The 18,469-nt window shown below is 37.2% G+C and overlaps 1 protein-coding gene across 1 annotated transcript in view; it reads left to right on the top strand.

Annotated features, from left to right (window-relative positions):
- Positions 1 to 18,469, top strand: part of LOC137252723 (ecdysone-induced protein 74EF) — a 674,751-nt gene extending 656,282 nt beyond the window's left edge. Inside the window, exon 4 of the mRNA XM_067788790.1 lies at positions 17,168 to 18,469. Coding sequence (XP_067644891.1) covers positions 17,168 to 17,226 — 59 coding nt within the window. The 3' untranslated portion in view covers positions 17,227 to 18,469. The remainder of the gene's footprint in view (positions 1 to 17,167) is intronic.

Genomic DNA, 18,469 nt, shown 5'->3' with positions numbered 1-18,469 from the left:
CAAAATCGATAAAACTCATTAAGACCTTCAACTTTTTCTTAGTAGCTGCAAAGGAGATATCTTCCATGTTCCAACAGTATATTTCTAAACTTTTCTCATAAGTCTACCTTATCTGTGTCCATTTTGGAGCCTTTCGTGTCCATATCGCAGGCAAAAAACAATGAAAAAAAACCCAAAAAATAACTAAATAGAAGAAATAAAAGCGAAATTAAAGTCGACTGCAAAAAAAAAAACAAAAACAAGGAAAAGAAAACTTTTAAGAGGGAAAAGGAGAAGTCCTGTACAATTTTATAAAATAACAATACTAGTCACATTGGATGTCCATAAAAATGTCTTGGTTGGTCACTGAAGATGCACACTTCTTTTAAGCAATTTATCCGATTTTCCTATGGCATGAAATTCGAAAGCTGGCATGACTGTCTGCCCAACACACGCTTTGCCAAGAACTTCTTTAATTTGGAGTTCTAAATATGCTAGAACAAAAAGGTTTATCATATATCTGAGAAACCACGGATTTACTTCATGTTATTAGTATTTCATATAGATTTGTTGTAACTTAGTCTCCGGAAAGGTATCCCGAATAAGCCAGAGAGTGTAAACGCATAGGAAATTTTCCATTGATTATCGAGTCTTAAACACTGTGCATCACTACATTTTTACACAATTTCTGACCTACCATAAAAGTAGTTGGCAAGTTTACAAATTTGGTAGCTGCTAGCACAACAACGCGGAAGCTAGTTTTTGTGGAAGAACAAAGTGAGAGAATACGAAACAGTTACGCTCCAAGCGTAGGAAGCAGCCGCTATTACCGCACATAAATTCAGAAATTACAGCATTTCACGCCCGCACCACAATTCTTCAACAATCAGAGTCATATTTTTAGGTGTATATATTTGAATTGGTATTGGAGCATTTAACCGTATCAAAAAATAAAATTTCTTCGTACATTGTGCTATATGTAACTATACTAAGAGTGAATTTCAAGTGGAAAAGAATAATGATTGAATAATTACTATAGTAACCCGTTTTACAATTTTTATTCACAACTTCAGCACTTCGAGTCTGTTGTTTAAATATTTTGCATTGTTACTTTGGGGACCGTTTTTTTTAAGATAATTAAACGAAAATTTAAAAATTTCTACCTTCGATTCCTGCACTGTTTTTCTTATCCACCTTTTAAAAATACTTCTTATTCATTGGGGTACCACAAACTTTCGTTTTTCTCATACCGTCTAATATGTGTATCCGTTCGCAGCCGGTCAGTCAGTGAATTGTTGTAATAACTATACTGACCATGGCCCTGTTCTGCAATTTCTGATTCTAATTCAAATTCACATTGCCATTGCCGTTGCCGCTGTCGTTTGCAATGTTGCATTTTACTGTGCAACTGATAGTTGTTGGTATACTTTTTCATTGCCCAGTGGTGGTCATTAATATTGAAAAGGCGGTGCTTTTTGCTACCATCCTGTTTCGTTTATAGGTTTTGTTGTTACTCGTTATTCGTTGACGGCTTAGCAAATGTGTGCGAGTTGCACATATATTCACACATATATGCCAAAATATGTGAAGTAGAGCCAGCGTGTTACTGTGGTTCCGTTGTGGGAAATTTTGGCGCATGTTGTTGTAATAGTTTGTTAAGAATTTTATTTCGCTGTTTTGCAAATTGTCTGTGCAATCAGTTGGAGTGCAAACAGTGAATAGGCGGCTTTTGCTTTTTTGCGTGTATTTGTTGATATGAGTTGACAGAGGCGTAGGCAGATTTTTTTTAATTAGAAGCGTTAAAAAAAGTGTTTGTATACCCCATTACGAAGTAAGTTTCCTTCAATTTCACATGCAGGTGCTCCGGCTTGCGAAGGTTAGAAGCACTCCAATGATGATGAGGCTCTTTTTTATCGCCCCTTCCGGGATATTGTTAAATGCCGCGTCGACTTGTCTTTGTTATATTCATGCTGTGTTAATTACAAATGATGCTTACCTAATGGGTCTGTCACCTTTTGGGTACAGTTAACTGGTATTTTTTATCTTAGGTAAAAAACGCGAACTTCTTCAAGAGTAGATAGATGACTCAGTCGCATCCACCTGTCAAATGTTGTCTTAATAAACGGTCGATCTACACGTGATTTCTAGTATGGAATAGAATAAACCATAAGGGGCTGTTAATTTAAATTTATAAAAAATCTTTAACGCTAACGCTATTAAGATAAGCTACCAAGCCTAGCACTACCCGCTATGTGATAGAAGTATGAGTACTGCTACTGCCTCTACCCTTTAGTCTCCCGATTGGAAATGTGCGTCGAAAAGTGCCTCGCGGTATGTTTCGCTGCTTCGTAACCTTTTTACGTATTTTGCCTTCATTATTCCCTGGGCTATATCTCCAACGGGTAGAAATTTCGTTAACTTCCCTGTGTGGCTAAACCACTTCTGTGTGGCTGAACCACTTCTCCACCGAAATGTTTCCGTGCTGGTCTTTTCGCCCTGCCGATTTCACACACATAGATCTTCAGCACATCACTTTAGGCGTTCCTGCCTCTTTTTTCAGCTTAAAAATTTCCATTTTTACCTTTTAAGAAGATGCAGCTCTTAACTACATCGAGATGACTTAACTTTTCCTCTGAATATTTTTAGAAGGCAAACTCTGCTTCAAGATGCCTTTTTGATTTGCAATGAAATCTAAGCAGTGCCTTTATCCCTTCTTCAGTATACACCCTTGTGAGCAAGACTAACTTGGCTTTCAATTTGACGATGGACAAGTAGTGCTACTGCAAATAAACGACACGCCATTGGCAATGATTTTTGGTCAGTTTTGCTGGTCGTTGTTAGTATTGCAACATGCAACAAGGAGACGTTCAAACGCTAAATAACAAAGCAACAATATGGCAAATTGCAACGTACGCGGTCGCAGCAGGAGCTAGCGTTAGTTTTGGGCGCTGCAGGCTATGCTGTAGTGGAAGCATTGGTGCGGATAGGAAAGCGGTTGATTAGTTAGTATATGTGATATATGTATATACTAGTAAAGCAAAAGGATACGTATGGACGGATGTGTTACAGGCAAGGTGGTGAGTGCAGTGTTGTTGTGAGCGTCCCATGCGAAAAATTAGGAAATTGCATTTGGTGTTAGCAAAACGAAAACATTTTGCTGTTATTGTTGGTTTTGTTTTTTTTTTCTTCTGATTGTAGTTCCATTACGCTGCTTTTTCGAACCTTCAGTGCAAAGATGTGTGTGTGTGTGCACAGTTTTATGGGTGTATGTGTTTGGTATTCATCAGCACATATGCTCTGCAGCTATCTATTTGGCGGTCATCTAAGTATGCATGTATGTATTTACACTCAGTATATGTGTGAGTTATTAGCCTCTATTATTCAAGCCGGAACTCCCAGCAGACGCTATACGGCCGCCATTAGCCTGACCAACCCACTCAGACAGCTGGAAATTGGCAAAATGTAAATTTTTCATTCACTTAAAATTTACAGCATTTCAGATGCTTTTTTTTGTCTTTTTTGCACTTACAGACTTTTCGCGATTTGCGCTTGTTATGAATACTTATAAATATACTCACATACATACATACTACATGGAACAATTTTACAAGCGTGAAAATATATATTTTTGCTCCATCGTTCTTTGGTTGGTAGAAGCATTAACTCTCTCATTTACATACTTAAAAATTCATAAGTGGCAACTGAAGTTAGCAATGGCATTGAATGGTTAAATGTAAAGGTATGCATGTGTGTGTGTTTTTGAAAATTTGCTAATGGGATCTGGCGTAGTATGAGTATTATAGATTTTAAGTTGTGTTTGCTTGATATTATTTGAAAATACGCTAATCAAGTTATGTTCTTGCTGTAAGAGAAGGACTGAGAAAATTATTTGATTTGGCTACAAGTTAGGTAGAAACGAAAAAGGGTTTTACTGAAAGGGACTTATTTTTTATCTGATTATTATTATTACTAGCAGACCCGGCAGACATTGTTCTGCACTAACTTTGGTTTATCTGCATAACTTTTAAGAAGTTTTTACCTTTTATTTTCATTCCCCCTCTCTCCCCTTTATCCTTATCCTCTTATTCACTCCTCCCTCCTTCTCCCTCTGCGTCTCTTCCTCCATCTACGTCTTTTTTCCTACTTCTTTCCCGCTCCGTCATGCCTATCTCTGTATCTTCGTCTACCTCTATCTCTATCTCAGTCTCTTTTTCTTATCCTTCCTTCTAGTTCTTCTTATCGTTTTCCATCCCTTATTCCCAGTCCCAGTTCCAGTCACACTCCCAGTCCCAGTCCCAGTCCCAGGCCCAAACCCAGTCCCAGTTCCAGTCCCAGTCCCAGTCCCAGTCCCAGTCCCAGTCCCAGTCCCAGTCCCAGTCCCAGTCCCAGTCCCAGTCCCAGTCCCAGTCCCAGTCCCAGTCCCAGTCCCAGTCCCAATCCCAGTCTTAGTACCAGTCGGTTCCGGTCCGTTTTCCAACGAAAGTTGTCGTAAATACTAATCTAGGCTAAGGGCTACCTATATACATTTCAGGCAAATCGAGCAGTGAATAGAATTTGTTCGAATAGATCGTTCCCTAGTCCACTTCGCAGAAAAACTTTACAGGAACACTCTCCGGGTTGCTATGAAGCTAATAAGATTAGCGCAGTGACTTTGGAGTCCATAAGCTGCATACAAACATTTATCCTTTTTAATATATGTGACCTGGAATTATGAAACGACCTTATTGTGTGAAAACAAGTTTTCGAGAAAAACGCGTTTAAAGTTTTTGTTTAACTTGAATCTGTGTAGCGGCTGGCCGTTGTGAACGTATTTTGTAATTAAAGATTAATTAACTTCCCGAAAAGCTACAAGCTTCACACTTGGAGTATAGTTCAGAACCCGATGACAATGCAATAATAAGAAAAAAACTCCGATAGGTGGCGCATGGATCGAAATATTTCAAAAAATCGTATTTGTGGTCCGATTTGCTTTAAATGCGATTTGTTAGGGTTATTCCATTGGAAAGACCTTTAAATTTCCTATAAGAATCCCTCAAAAAGCGAAGAACGGTATTTTCGCACAATAAGGTCGTTTCATGATTCCAGGTCACATATGTATATTATCACTGGGGCTCGAGCCACTGCGACCTTTATTTAGATCTTTTATGCTTCACAACTTCAGGCTTTTTACTCCATATCACGAAGGGATTAGAGGTCCCGTCATCTAGATGGGAGAGCAACGCACTCGCAGAGAAAGTGAGCTGGCGTTTAATTCCCCAGCTCACAAAATCAACAGATTTGTGTGTCAGATAGATTAAGCTTATTTAGGTTATATACAATGTGCCGTATAGTACCTTGTGGGAGGTCCTCTAATGAGTTTGGATACTCTCGTTGTAGGGAGCATAAAAAATTTGGCCTCTCTTTGCCCTAGGCATTTAGTAAAGTGTTGTCTGAACTGCTTTTTTCCCCAGTTACTTATGATTTTCCTAGGATGTACCCTTGTGAGTCCACAGAAGGGCTCTGGACCATAAAATGCTGCTATAGCACCCAGTTTAGCTCATGTTTGCCCCCGCATGATCATTACCTTCATCTACTAGCTTAGAAATAATTGTGTTAGACTTTAGGGCAAGAGGACAAGCCCCTTCGTAGACATACTCTTCCACAAACTTCAGTTTGCATAAATTTTCTATTGTTGTCCTTTGCATGGTCTTCGGCTACTAAGCTAAGGAAGCATAGGTTATTATTGGCTTCACAAAAGTATTAAATGTGCAGTTCAATGCGCATCCAAACTCTTATTCGCCAAAAAAATGTACGCTAGACTCGTATTTATTAATTTCAACATTTATTTATATTTGGCCTAATTTGCTCAACAACCTTTTCACCTGCGTCCGCGCCTACCTTATGACCCAAACGCAAACTTGCAACAATTTAGAGTCCATAAGCTTGCCACACCTGATGCTGTCAGTTTTCGCGCCGCCTACTATCCTCACCATATATAAATAAAATAAATGTAAGGCGCGATAACCTCCGAAGAGATCTAAGGCCGAGCTTCTCTTCCAATTTGCGTCGTGCTCCTCTTGATTTTCCCTACAAATTGGCCCGACCGGGACCTACATGTTTTATGCCGACTCCGAACGGCATCTGCAAGGCAAATGAGTTTTTACTGAGAGCTTTTCATGGCAGAAATACACCCGGAGCGCTTGCCAAACACTGCCGAGGGGAGACCCCGCTTAGAAAAATTTTCTTCTAATTGAAAAACCTTAGTTCTAAAATTTTGATGGTGCTTTGCCCAGGGTGTGAACCCAGCGCATAAGGTGTGGTAGGCGGAGCACGCTACCATCACACCACGGTGGCCGCCGTTTTCTTATGTTTATGTTTTTATTTATTTTTTGCGTTTTTCTTTCTTTCATTATTTCCATTCTCAGATTATTCCCTTTGCTATTCGCTTATATTTTCTACACCAATTGTTGCTACCTTTTGCTGGTGACACCCTTATCAACATCTCAGATTTTGCTATCTTCAAGGAGCTACTTGTCGCTATTGATGGCGCCAGCTGCATGCTCAGCCATCTCTCAAGCTACGCTCACAGCTTTACCTGTGTTTGTTTGTTTTTGTGTTTACTTTAACTTAATTGGATCATATTCTTTTGCGTAAGTAAATATGTATTCCAGGTCTCACGCGACCCAGCAATCTCGTACATAGTGAGGCCAACGCCAGCACCTTACAACGCCCGCATTTACACTTTTTAGTCTGTGTTTACTTTGGTTTTACTTTTGGTTACGTCCTTTTTTCGGTTTTCTTGTTATTATGATTAATTTGCACCTTTTACACCTTCTGAAGTGGCAGGCAAATTGCGGTTAGCTTAGGTCTTATTTGTACCTCATTTTCAATCCCTCTTTCTTTCTTTGCTCTCTCCCCATGTAGTGTGGTGCTGCGCTTGCATATTTCTGCCGTTAGGGCTGCTTCATTCTTCATTCTTTGGGTCAGATGTGTGATAAATTAGTGCACAATTTACTAAATGATGGCAGTAAATGTCAGCTGCGTCTTAGATGCGTTAATTAATTGCTAACAAAAGTAAAAAAATAAATTACAAAAAAAGTTTACTAAAATAAAACAATAAAAAGTAAGGGAAGCAGTTTTCCCTAACAAGGTGCGTATTGATGTGTGAAAAACTGGAGAAAGTGAAGCGCATATCAATTTGGCCTGATTTAAGCAAACTTTCACCTTTGCTCTCAAGCAGGCTGTTGTGGTGAAAGGAAAGTGAAGTGAAGCATGCACGAGTGCCCAGAAAATTGCAGGTGGTAGTGGGTCCAATTAATTAAGGTAAAGCTGTAGTGTGATGGCAAAGTACGTTGCTTTGGCAAGCTTTCCGATTTATTAATTAAATCACGTAGAAAGTGCCTGGGAAAGGATACTGTAAAATGAAATTCAAGCGGAAACTTTTTTCTTCTTCACTTGTGCAAAATAACCAAAAAAAGTCTTGAAATTCGACGAAGTTGCAATACACTGAATGAGTCTACCCATGCAGCGACAATTGAGTGATCCCATAAGGCAACGCAGTTATAAGATACCTCTAAGCGTCCGCCTTGTTATAGGAGAGGTACCGCCGATTCTGTATGTTCTTAACTCTTTCGGCTACCATCTCTGTATCTTCGCTCTTCGTCGTTCATAGTCTGAAGCGAATAGAGAGCTACGTCTTTTTTTTTTTATTCATACTGAAGCTAGCCCATAATGCAGTCGGTCAATCAGCACTATTTCTTGGCATCATACAGAATTCTAAGATTTCTAAAAAGCTTTGAGATGTACTATCGATATCTTTTGTCGCAAGGGCATGGTACCGCTAAGAGTAATCAAATTCAATTTGGTGGCCGCCAATACATTAGGGTAGCATATAAGCAAATTTGATTGGTGGTATTATTTGATCACTAACAAGAGAAACCATGTTTCATATACTTACCCGAAATCCAAATACTTTAGAGCCATGGCTTCTGTACCAGCATCGTTGCATACGAACCCTCCTCAATGGTTATGAGATGTTCGCTCAACACCAATTGTGTTGTAGGTTAATCTTAAGACTCGCATTGCGCTTTTTTCTCCCCCACCCTCTAACAGCTTTCTTGTTACGCCTCCCAAATCGTGTTGCTTTTTGTTTAAAGGATTTTGAGATCCTCACGAGTGTAGCCCGCCTTCTTGTATGTTACGATTGTTATCCAATGGACTTCTTTTCCCCTTGGCGTATATGCTGTATTGTGGGTTTCTTTGTAAAACTTCATTCAGGTTTTGTCTCTATTTAATACCTTCATCGTGACGCCTGCATCTCTTTTTATAAGGTTTCCGCGGTCATTTACAACCTTGCTCACCTCTAGCGGGTTAGGATTGCTATCCTTGTGACTTTCTCTCCTCAGTCGCAGATAAATTTTTCCTGTGACCCAGGACATTTTGCCAAGCTTCGTGGATGCACATCTTTCTTCTGCTTGTTTTTTGGGAGATGTTATGTTGACCCTCCTCCGTAGGACTAGATACGTTACATAACTTCCAATGCTGTGTCAGCATATTAAGAGTCTGACTTTGCAAAAGGCCCAGCGTACCCTTTGACTTCATCACACATGGTATCCATACACTCTATCCATCACCTGAATAGGCGTATTCCTACTCTCTCTTTGGAGGTTTGGAGCAACTTCCTTCATCTTTTCGCCGTTTTGTCACCCCAACGAATCGAAGTTTTGAAGAGACTTACGTGGGTTTTCCCTCATAACTTTAGGAATCAAAGTGATACCCTCGCTTTCTACAGATCTCCGCCCTACGATATCTGTCCGAAAGGATTGGAATGACCCACCAGCGCCACAATCACTGATTGCTTTGCCAGAACTCTTATCGTCGCGGCAGCAGCCGATGTCTTAATGTTATCACCCTTCAGCCCCTCATAGAAAGCTGGAGTCTCTCTCACTTACAGCTTTCGAGGTTGTTGTTTTCTTGGTATTTGCAACCTAGCTATTGTAGTCTTTCCGTCTTACAGCTTTAGACCCACTTGCCTTGTCTATGCGGCTGGCCTACCTCGCGGGTCTGGAACTAGGTCCAAACATTGCATTTTCCTCCTGCCGCTCGATGCTTATATATCCTCACACCGGTTGCAGTACCGGAGGTGCCTCACTGCAAGACTCTTGAACTGACCCCACTTTCCAGATCTGTTCGGTCGACCACTGCAAGGTACCGCACCCTTCTCCATTCTACTTCTCCGTTTGATCTCGCCTGCCCTTTCATCACGGAGCTCTTTGACTCTTGGATTGCGACTCCTTATTAGCATAAGTTATTGACTACCTTTCCTTGGTCGAACGACCACCTACCCGCTAAGGTATGCTAAATTTTCTAATATTACTGTGGTAAGGCATATTAACTTCCCCAGCGGTCCGGTATCGGGAAGGTGCCATTGGAATACAGCCGAAGATATTCCCTGGCTGCGAATCGTTTAATAGTCACGGTCCGTATAGCACCCTGGATGGGGTTAGCAATTCATCACACTTATCGATAACAAATTTATAACTTCTTAATATCATATCGATATTTTTTCGATCACTTTTTGATAATAAAACGATAAAAAACTGATAACTCGTCGATACAAAATTGGTAACTCAGCTATAAACTTTACTATACATGCATATACATACAACTTTTATTCGATAACAAACCGTCGATACTTCGATAAAAAATTGATAACACACTGTCCGATTTCTTTTCGGTTTGGCTTTTAAATTTTGCTTTCCTCTACACTCCTTTCCTTTTTTTCTTAGGCTTGCATTCTGGATTTCCCTATGCTGTAAGCAAAACATTTACAAATCCAAAATTATCGGGGATCTTCTCGTTGTCCTGCAAAAAAAAAGGTTAGGAAAATAATGATCACGAAAGCACACAGTATTTAATTTAATCTAAAATTTCCTGCATGTAATATCCGGCTATTTCAATTATTAGCAAGGTGATTTACTTAATTCTCTATCATGCTATAAATTTTTATCAATTACCAGTACGCTCTGTCTTTGTGTCACTTCCACTAAGCCAACACTAATTTCCTGCATGGTGTGAGTCCTTAAATGCCACCTTAGGAGGCAGATATACATACACACACATTGGATTAAACCAAAAGTTACTACATACATACCTACAATGTTACACATTGACATGCAACACGCAGCTTCAACATGACTTCCGTTTTTCACGTGACAAAAGATGAATGAACAAGCGAAATTTTCTCGAAGTTAGATTCGAATAGCATGGCATGCAGCTACTTGATTGCTACACTTGTCGTTGTATTGCTCCTGGAATTACATACAATTCGTGTTTGCAGGCTATTTTGCCACTATTCAGCACAATTATCTTTGGCACTGTCCGGCGCCAAGTGACTTTTTTTACTGCAGCATCACATGAGAGGCAGTAGCAACAGGAGCAGCTGACCCTCTTCATCATTTGCTGAGTTTATGTACAAAACGTTTTTGATTTACTTTACATAGCATCCACCCTTGTTGTTGTTGGTGTTGTTGCGTGCAATTTTTGCACTTTATGGCTTTTTGCTGACTTTTGTTGTCATCGTCATCGTTAACTGCCACCTTGCAATCATTGCACAGAACAAGTGCAATAAATATCCATTTAGCAACATCATTAGTTAGACTTCAACAATTTAAAGCGAAGCGGGCTGATACATTAGCGTGTTGGATTGTGAATGCAGGCTGGTAGAGGATAAGACTTAGGTATACTTATAAGATATAGGAATGAGATTAAAACGCAATTTTTAACTGCGCGATGGCTAAGCTGTCATTAAGATATTATTAGCATCCATGTGTTCTAAATATGGGGTATTCCATCCCATTTCGACCAATTTTGAACCCGACCCCTTTAGAATTGGCTGAAAGTTTTTCTTCTTTTTCTAGCTTACGAAAGACGTTTTTCAGAATTTTTTCAAATTTTTTCATCCAACTCAAAAAAAGTTATGAATTTTTAAAAAAAATACCGTTTTTGTTTTCAAAATGCTATAACTATTTCAAAAATTGACCGTTTGGGATCTTTTTTTTTAAATTTGTTTTTAAATGTACTTTTCGGAAAAAATACAAAAAAAAAATTTTAAAGTTTTTTTTTGTAATTTTTCAGTTTTTCGAGATTTTTCGAATTTCGCCATTTTTTTTTTTTCATATAAAACTTCAATCAATTCTGCAATCATCCCCACTAATCCCGGAGTGAGCCGATATTTTTTGTTTTTTTTTTTATTTAATTGAAAAAAAAAAAATCTTTAAAAATTTTTTGTATTTTTTCCTAAAAGTACATTTAAAAACAAATTTAAAAAAAGATCCCAAACGGACAATTTTTGAAAAAGTTATAGCATTTTGAAAAACACCGTTTTTTTTTTTTTAAATTCAAAACTTATTTTGAGTTGGACACCGTTTTTGTTTTCAAAATGCTATAACTTTTTCAAAAATTTACCGTTTGGGATCTTTTTTTTTTTTTTAATTTGTTTTTAAATGTACTTTTCGGAAAAAATACAAAAAAATTAAAGATTTCTTTTTTCAATTAAATAAAAAAAAAAAAAACAAAAAATATCGGCTCACTCCGGGATTAGTGGGGATGATTGCAGAATTGATTGAAGTTTTATATGAGAAAAAAAAATGGCGAAATTCGAAAAATCTCGAAAAACTGAAAACTGAAAAATAAAAAAACTTTAAACTTTTTTTTGTATTTTTTCCGAAAAGTACATTTAAAAACAAATTTTTTAAAACAAAAAAGATCCCTAACTGTCAATTTTTGAAAAAGTTATAGCATTTTGAAAACAAAAACGGAGTTTTTTTTTAAATTCATAACTTTTTTTGAGTTGGATGAAAAAATTTTAAAAAATTCTGAAAAACGTCTTTCGTAAGCTAGAAAAAGAAGAAAAACTTTCAGCCAATTCTAAATGGGTCGGGTTCAAAATTGTTCGAAATGGGATGGAATACCCCATATTTACCTCTCTTTCTACAAAAAGTAGTTACTTGCAGTGTCTGAAGCTGCATTAAGGTTCGGTGCTTCTCAACAATGCCTTAAGGAAAGGTTTCATAGTCTGGTTTAGTAACCGCAGTACAACGAACTAAAAAAGGATCAAAAATCCACCTAAGGACTGTCGCTTTTCGAAATGTTCTAGGAACACCAAGATTTAAGTCGGTTCATAACCTGTCACTCGGTCAGCTTTCCTCTTAGAGTTGGAATAGGTGCTTTCCGATTTCCCATCGTCTCGAGATCGGTGTGTTGAATATGAACTTAGTTTGCTACTACGTAACAGCTTTATTAGATTTACCTTCAGCTTGAAACGAATGTACTTCCTCTTTTTAGATATTCTATTGTATAACGACGACATATTATTACTAGATAAACGAAAACATACGTTAGAACAAGAACGTTTTTTTTTTTGCTGGTTACTTAGAAATATAAATTGATGAAATATACCACCTGCATCTTCTTCTTCTTTATTCAATGAACTCTTTTTTGCAAGAATTGGATATTTACCTCTGTAAATGAGGTATAACTGGGCACAAGACTTTACCGGCCTTGTGTGGATGAAGCAGAGGAAATTCTCATGCTCTTTTTAAAGCTGAGGTTTTGAATAGCGAGTCTCCTAATAGTGCTTATGAAGATGTACTCTTAAGGAGGCGGGACCACAGCGATCAGTTGTCTTTTTGGATGCTCAAGAGTCTTGTATTTTAACAGAACTGGCTGTTCAGCACTACATGATGTTCAATTATGCTACACGTAATCCTAATCTATTGAAGGGTCTGCGCTCATTGGCTTTTGTCGTGCAGTCATAAGCATACGAAACAAAAGGACTGCAGTGTTTGGAGGAGGGTGCTTCAATATGGAGAAATTAAACACAAGAGGGAAGGGAACATCACTCTGTGGCAACCTTCGATTAATCCTTCTGTGCATAGATACTTTTTACGTTAACGGTAATGAGGGGAAGGACATAGCCTTCAATGTGTCACAGTAGCGGACCATGGTTGACTATGCCGTAAACGACTGTTAAGTCTATCGCTAGGCATAGCGGCTTCCCGGGCCGCTGCTATGCCGACCTCTTTACCCGAATCAGTTCTTGTGAACCAAATGAGGCAGGCTGTATGGAAATTGAGGATTCCCTGTAAATCTTCACAATAACATAAGGGCTTTGAGTTAGTCAAGAAAATCCTACTAACCGAACTTATTTAGCTCACCAAGGCGTTTTGTTATTAGCAATTGTGCTCTGGAAAACCTTTCTTGTGGGCGGGAATGTGGCAGAATCCTCTATTCACATCATGTTTTAACGTGCACTTTTTCTTGCGACCGTGCTAATAACAATCATCTTATCAATATATCCCTGATATTATTCGATAGCTTTGATATGTTGTGTTATTGCAAGCCCTTGGGATGTCGATGAAAGTGCAGAGGGCTGAACTTTAAAACTCCAAAACTTTTTCAACATTTTCTTGAGGCTATTAATATCCTTCTCCATGGATTTTTCTGACAGCAACGCATATTGATTCCTTCACAGAGGCAGTTTGTTTTGGCTGACCTTCCTAATATTCTAATCCAATATTTTGGTATTGAAAATGAGCGCGATCGGATAATAAGCACGCCCACTTTTTTTATATATAAAATTTTGGAAAACACAAAAACCTAATATTTTAGTAAATAATACACCTATAATTTTAAAACTTGACATGTGGACTGATATTTAGACTCTTCATAAAAATTTGGAAACATTTTTAAAAATGGGCGTGGCACCGCTTACTTGTGATAAAATTAATTTTACAAATATTATTAATCATAAACCAAGAACCGTTAAACCTATTGTAACAAAATTCAGCAGAGAGGTTGCCTTTACAATAAGGAATGGTTTGAAAAGAATTAACGAAATCGGTTGAGGACCACGCTTACTTTTATATAAAAGATTTTTAAAAGGGTCCTGGACGAATAAAATAAGCTATATCTTTGCATAAAAAGGGCTTTATATAAATGGTATTTCATTTCCCAAGTGGATTTATAACAATAAATAGGAAAAACTTTAAATTTAAAAAAGTGGGTGTGGCACCGCCCTTTTATGACTAAGCAATTTTCTATGATTCGGGAGCCATAACTCGAAGAAAAATTAACGGGTCGTAATAAAATTGGGTACACAAATATTCCCAATAGCAGGAAATATTTCTAGAAAAAATGGACGAGATCGGCTAAAGACCACGCCCACTTTTATATAAAAGATTTTTAAAAGGGTCGTAGACGAAAATAATAAGCTATATCTTAGCGAAAAAGAGCTTTGTATTAATAGAATTTTACTTTCTTAATTGAACTATAACATTAAATTGGAAAAAACTAAAATTTTTGAAAATAGGTGTGGCACCGCCCCTTTTATGACTAAGCAATTTTCTATGTTTCGGGAGCCATAACTCGAAGAAAAATGTACGGATCGTAATGAAATTGTGTACATATATTTTCCTTATAGCAGAAAATATTTCTAGTAAAGATGGACGGGATCGGTTAAAGACCACGGAAACTTAGATATAAAACAAGTTTAAAAGAGTCGTAGAGTAGAACAATAAGCTATAACTTAGCAAAAAATAGTTTTGAATCAATGATATTTCACTTACCAAGTTTTACTGTAAGAGGAAATGGGGAGACATTTTTTTTTTAACGGGCCGTGCCACGTGTTATGTAATTTATCTGAAATGAAATGTACAATTGAAGCTCACGCTGAGTATATAATGTTCGGTTACACCCGAACTTAGACACCTTTACTTGTTTTCCTACAAATTGGTTTATTACCTCGAAAAAATTCAAATTTTTAAGCCAATATCAAAGTCAAATGCACTCTCTAACACTTAATCACGAATTTGTATTTTTATTTTTTAGATTGGCTATTTACTCTTAAATAAATTTGGACACAATTTTTTGTAGCTTCTTCAAAATAATTCTTGCTTTGTTAATCCTATAGCTGTTGTGAAAGAAAAGAAATCTAATAAGCACAGCTCTTTGCTGCAAATTGGATTCGCGTGCATTTTTGTCGCCTCATTTTCCACGCCAATAATCCCACCTAAAAAAGCTAGCCAAGGTCTCTTGTTCACTCGCTAGCCTTATTCGCTTTTCGACTTTTTATATATTTTTTGTTTGCGCACCTTGCATATTTGTTTCGTGTCTTTTGGCGTGATTTCTGATTTTATCATTTTCTTGGTTGTTGTTTTTATTTTTTTTTATTTTGGTGCTTCATCTACTTCAAGCTGCTGTCAATTCAATAGCAATGAATCTTATTTTATACGGTCGACCTTATGATCATTATAGTTATCATCATCGCCATCCAAAGCGCAGTATCGTCCTGTGCATAAGTCAATTTGTTTTTGGAAATTGGCAGCTGCAGCCTGCAACTCGCACTTTGCAACTTTTCTTATCGACGCAGCGCTATTGATGTTGGTTTCACTGTTTTGTTGTTATCGCTGCCTCTGCTTATTTTCGCACTTTTCATCTTTCATTTATTTCAATCTTGACTGCCAATTTTGTTTACCATTTTCTTCTACCTTTTCCATTTTACATATCATTTCTTGTTGATGAATGCACTTTTTTTCGCTTGCCGTGTTGTTGCTTTAGTTAGATACTTTAGCCGCATGTTGCGTTCGAAACATCACATTTTACTTACTTAATATAGTCAGTAATGCAAATGATATTGCATTCAATCTAATGACGCTAATATTGTTGTTGTTGTTTATTATGCAAAGCAAAGTGCGTCAGGAATATCGTCACCATCATTGCCTTCAACATCATCTCCATCGTCAGCTAATTGAATTGATGATGTGCAAAATTTGTTTGAGAAAGTTAAATACAGTGAAATATATTTTATCGCAGCGTGAGGTGAATTTAAATTAGCCCCAGGTTATTCTAGATGAATCAAGATAAATAGGCGAATAACAAATTGTATATAGAGAGTGTTATCGAAGGCGTTATTGAATTGATTTTTTTTTCTATGAAACTCATTGCCTCCATCTAATTTTTATGGGTATTTATAGTAGCATGAAATGTACAGTTGCGAACACGCAAATAGCAGTGTGGACTTCGATTAAATTTTGTCAATATTATGTTTGATAATTTAAGAAAAGACCTACATGAATTTTGTAACTCAAACTATGTAAACCAATATTTTCATAAACGTTTACGAAAACAACATTTCGAACTTACTATTTATAGTTTCCGAATTTTTTCCAGTATGCAGTTTTGTAGTCCAATCAAATTTACCCTGAGCACAAGTTCGTTTCAATTTTTGAAAATTTTTTTACGGAGGGTGTTTCACATTATCTTCAATATAAATAGATACATTCTTGTGGGGAAAAAATAAATAAAGCATCCTTCAGACATTTTTTTTTTAACTAATGCGAATTTTGAAAATTTTATAACTTTTACTCTATGACACGAACTGATTGGGCTACAAAAATGCGTACTGAATAAAAAGTCAGAAAACTCTAAACAAAAAGTTCGAAATTTTGTACGGTATTAAAAATATTCGAAATCGAACGGTAACCACGCCCACTTTTTCGATATCGAAAATTTTGAAAAATAGATAAAACGCCATACTTCTTCACCAAAGACCGATAAAGTGGTGAAATTTGACACTTTAATTACTGTATTGCGACAAATCGAAATTTGGTAAAATTTTGGAAAATTGCCGTGGCATTAACATTGAAAAGAAGAAAATTTAAAAGTTTCGCAAGCCGTAAATAAGTAGAACGTCATGATATAATGTTGAAATTTGGCATGTTGGTTATCCCTGCTATAATATATGTACTTTGGGAAAATAATAAAATCGGTTGACGACCACGCCCACTTACAATTTTTATAAAACTAGATTATACTATTATTTCACTCAATGGTGGTATGGTGTAACAAAGTACCACACATTAAAAATTTGGGAAAAGGTGGCGTGAACACGTCGCTTTTTTGGATCATCTTCGAAATCGCACACAAATCGACCAAAACTAGCAAAGTTTGTCATAAGCATTGTTTTTGAATAAAAACTTAGTAAATATTTAGCTAAGTTTCCAATACCAAGATCGAAAAAAATACATTAGAGCGCACAGCTGGCTATATATAAAGTTCAGTTGGCATGCCTTTAGCCTCTCTTACTTGTTACTCATAAATTTTTTATAAAACTATTGATCTAATTATGATTTTTTTCTTTTAATTGCAGGTATGCTTATAAATATTTCGGATTGGGTAAGATTTTTAAAATATAAAAGTTTCATCTAGATTTTGTTTTTTGGGTTTTGAGTTTTATCCAATTTATATTTGGCCGGTTGTTGCAATGTCTGGATTAAGTGCCCACTTCGGGTGCGCATCGAAACAGTTAAGCAATTTCTCGGCTAACACACCCTCTTGTCGGGTGTTGACGTCTGTCTAGTCCGTTAGTGACACCAAGCGCTCAGAGGAGCGAGGAACACCTTATTTCAGAAAGTGATATCCAAGAGCCATATAGAAAACGGCGAGCAAACGCCATTTCACTACTTGGCTCAAGAGTTTCCTTTTTCTGAGGTTTATTGTTGTTTCTATTGCAAATAGAAAATGCATCTTCCTACCATCCGATTCATATTATTACTATCACGATAGAATTAATGACCGTCTGGTAAATATTTATTTGAAAGGTCAACAGTCTCAAAATTTAGTGGAAAGACTGCCAATATATCTGTGACCACAGGAAAAGCCACCTACGTCCTATCGTTTTACATGAGACTTAGGCAATTAGTGCTTATGACCATAGATATATTGAAAACATGCACAACTTAAAGCTTTTTTTTTTTTAGCAAAATTAATAAGAGCAGATAAAAAAAAACCCACAATACACAGCGGGAAAGTCATATGTGATTAGGTACCGTAACCAAGTACTCAAAAAGCTAGTTGATGGGGTACTGGTGATTCAATACATCAGTATCACTAAAAATATAGTTTTATAGAATAGTGAGCCTTTTTCAAATCAAACATATTTGGCAAAATCATCGCAGGGTCCTGAACCAATTTTTGCGCTAGTGTGCACTCAACTGACTGTTGTTGTAGCGATTAAGTCAGTCTCTAAAGGTTTTGAGAAGTGATATCGATGCTGATGGTCTTTTGACGGATATAGATTCGGTATGTTTCGGTAACAAGCACCATTAAGGTACACGCTCGATTATCTCGGGAACCATTAAACATGACCAGCTTAAACTTTCTAGCCCATACCGCCTGCACCGCCTAGTTCCACGAGGAACTTGTGGTCACCAGAGTTTCGCTTGCTGAAGAAACAGAACTCGCCACGTGTATATGAGGTTGTCAACCTTGGGTTAAAGCAGCTATAAATTGCTTTGGCAACCTGGAAGAAAAACTCGGCTTAAAACCTCTTCGAAAGGTATCGTGCTTTATATTTAATTTATTTTATTTTATTTATCATAAAATTCGTGAAACGATCTGGCCAATAGTAAAATCGCATTGGATTGTATGGTTACGGTTACGTTCGCCTACC

The sequence above is a fragment of the Eurosta solidaginis genome, chromosome 5, assembly GCF_040869045.1.
Source record: "Eurosta solidaginis isolate ZX-2024a chromosome 5, ASM4086904v1, whole genome shotgun sequence".
Lineage (NCBI taxonomy): Eukaryota > Metazoa > Arthropoda > Insecta > Diptera > Tephritidae > Eurosta > Eurosta solidaginis.
Note: the sequence above shows the minus strand (reverse complement) of the source record. Positions and strands in the feature narration are given on the sequence as shown.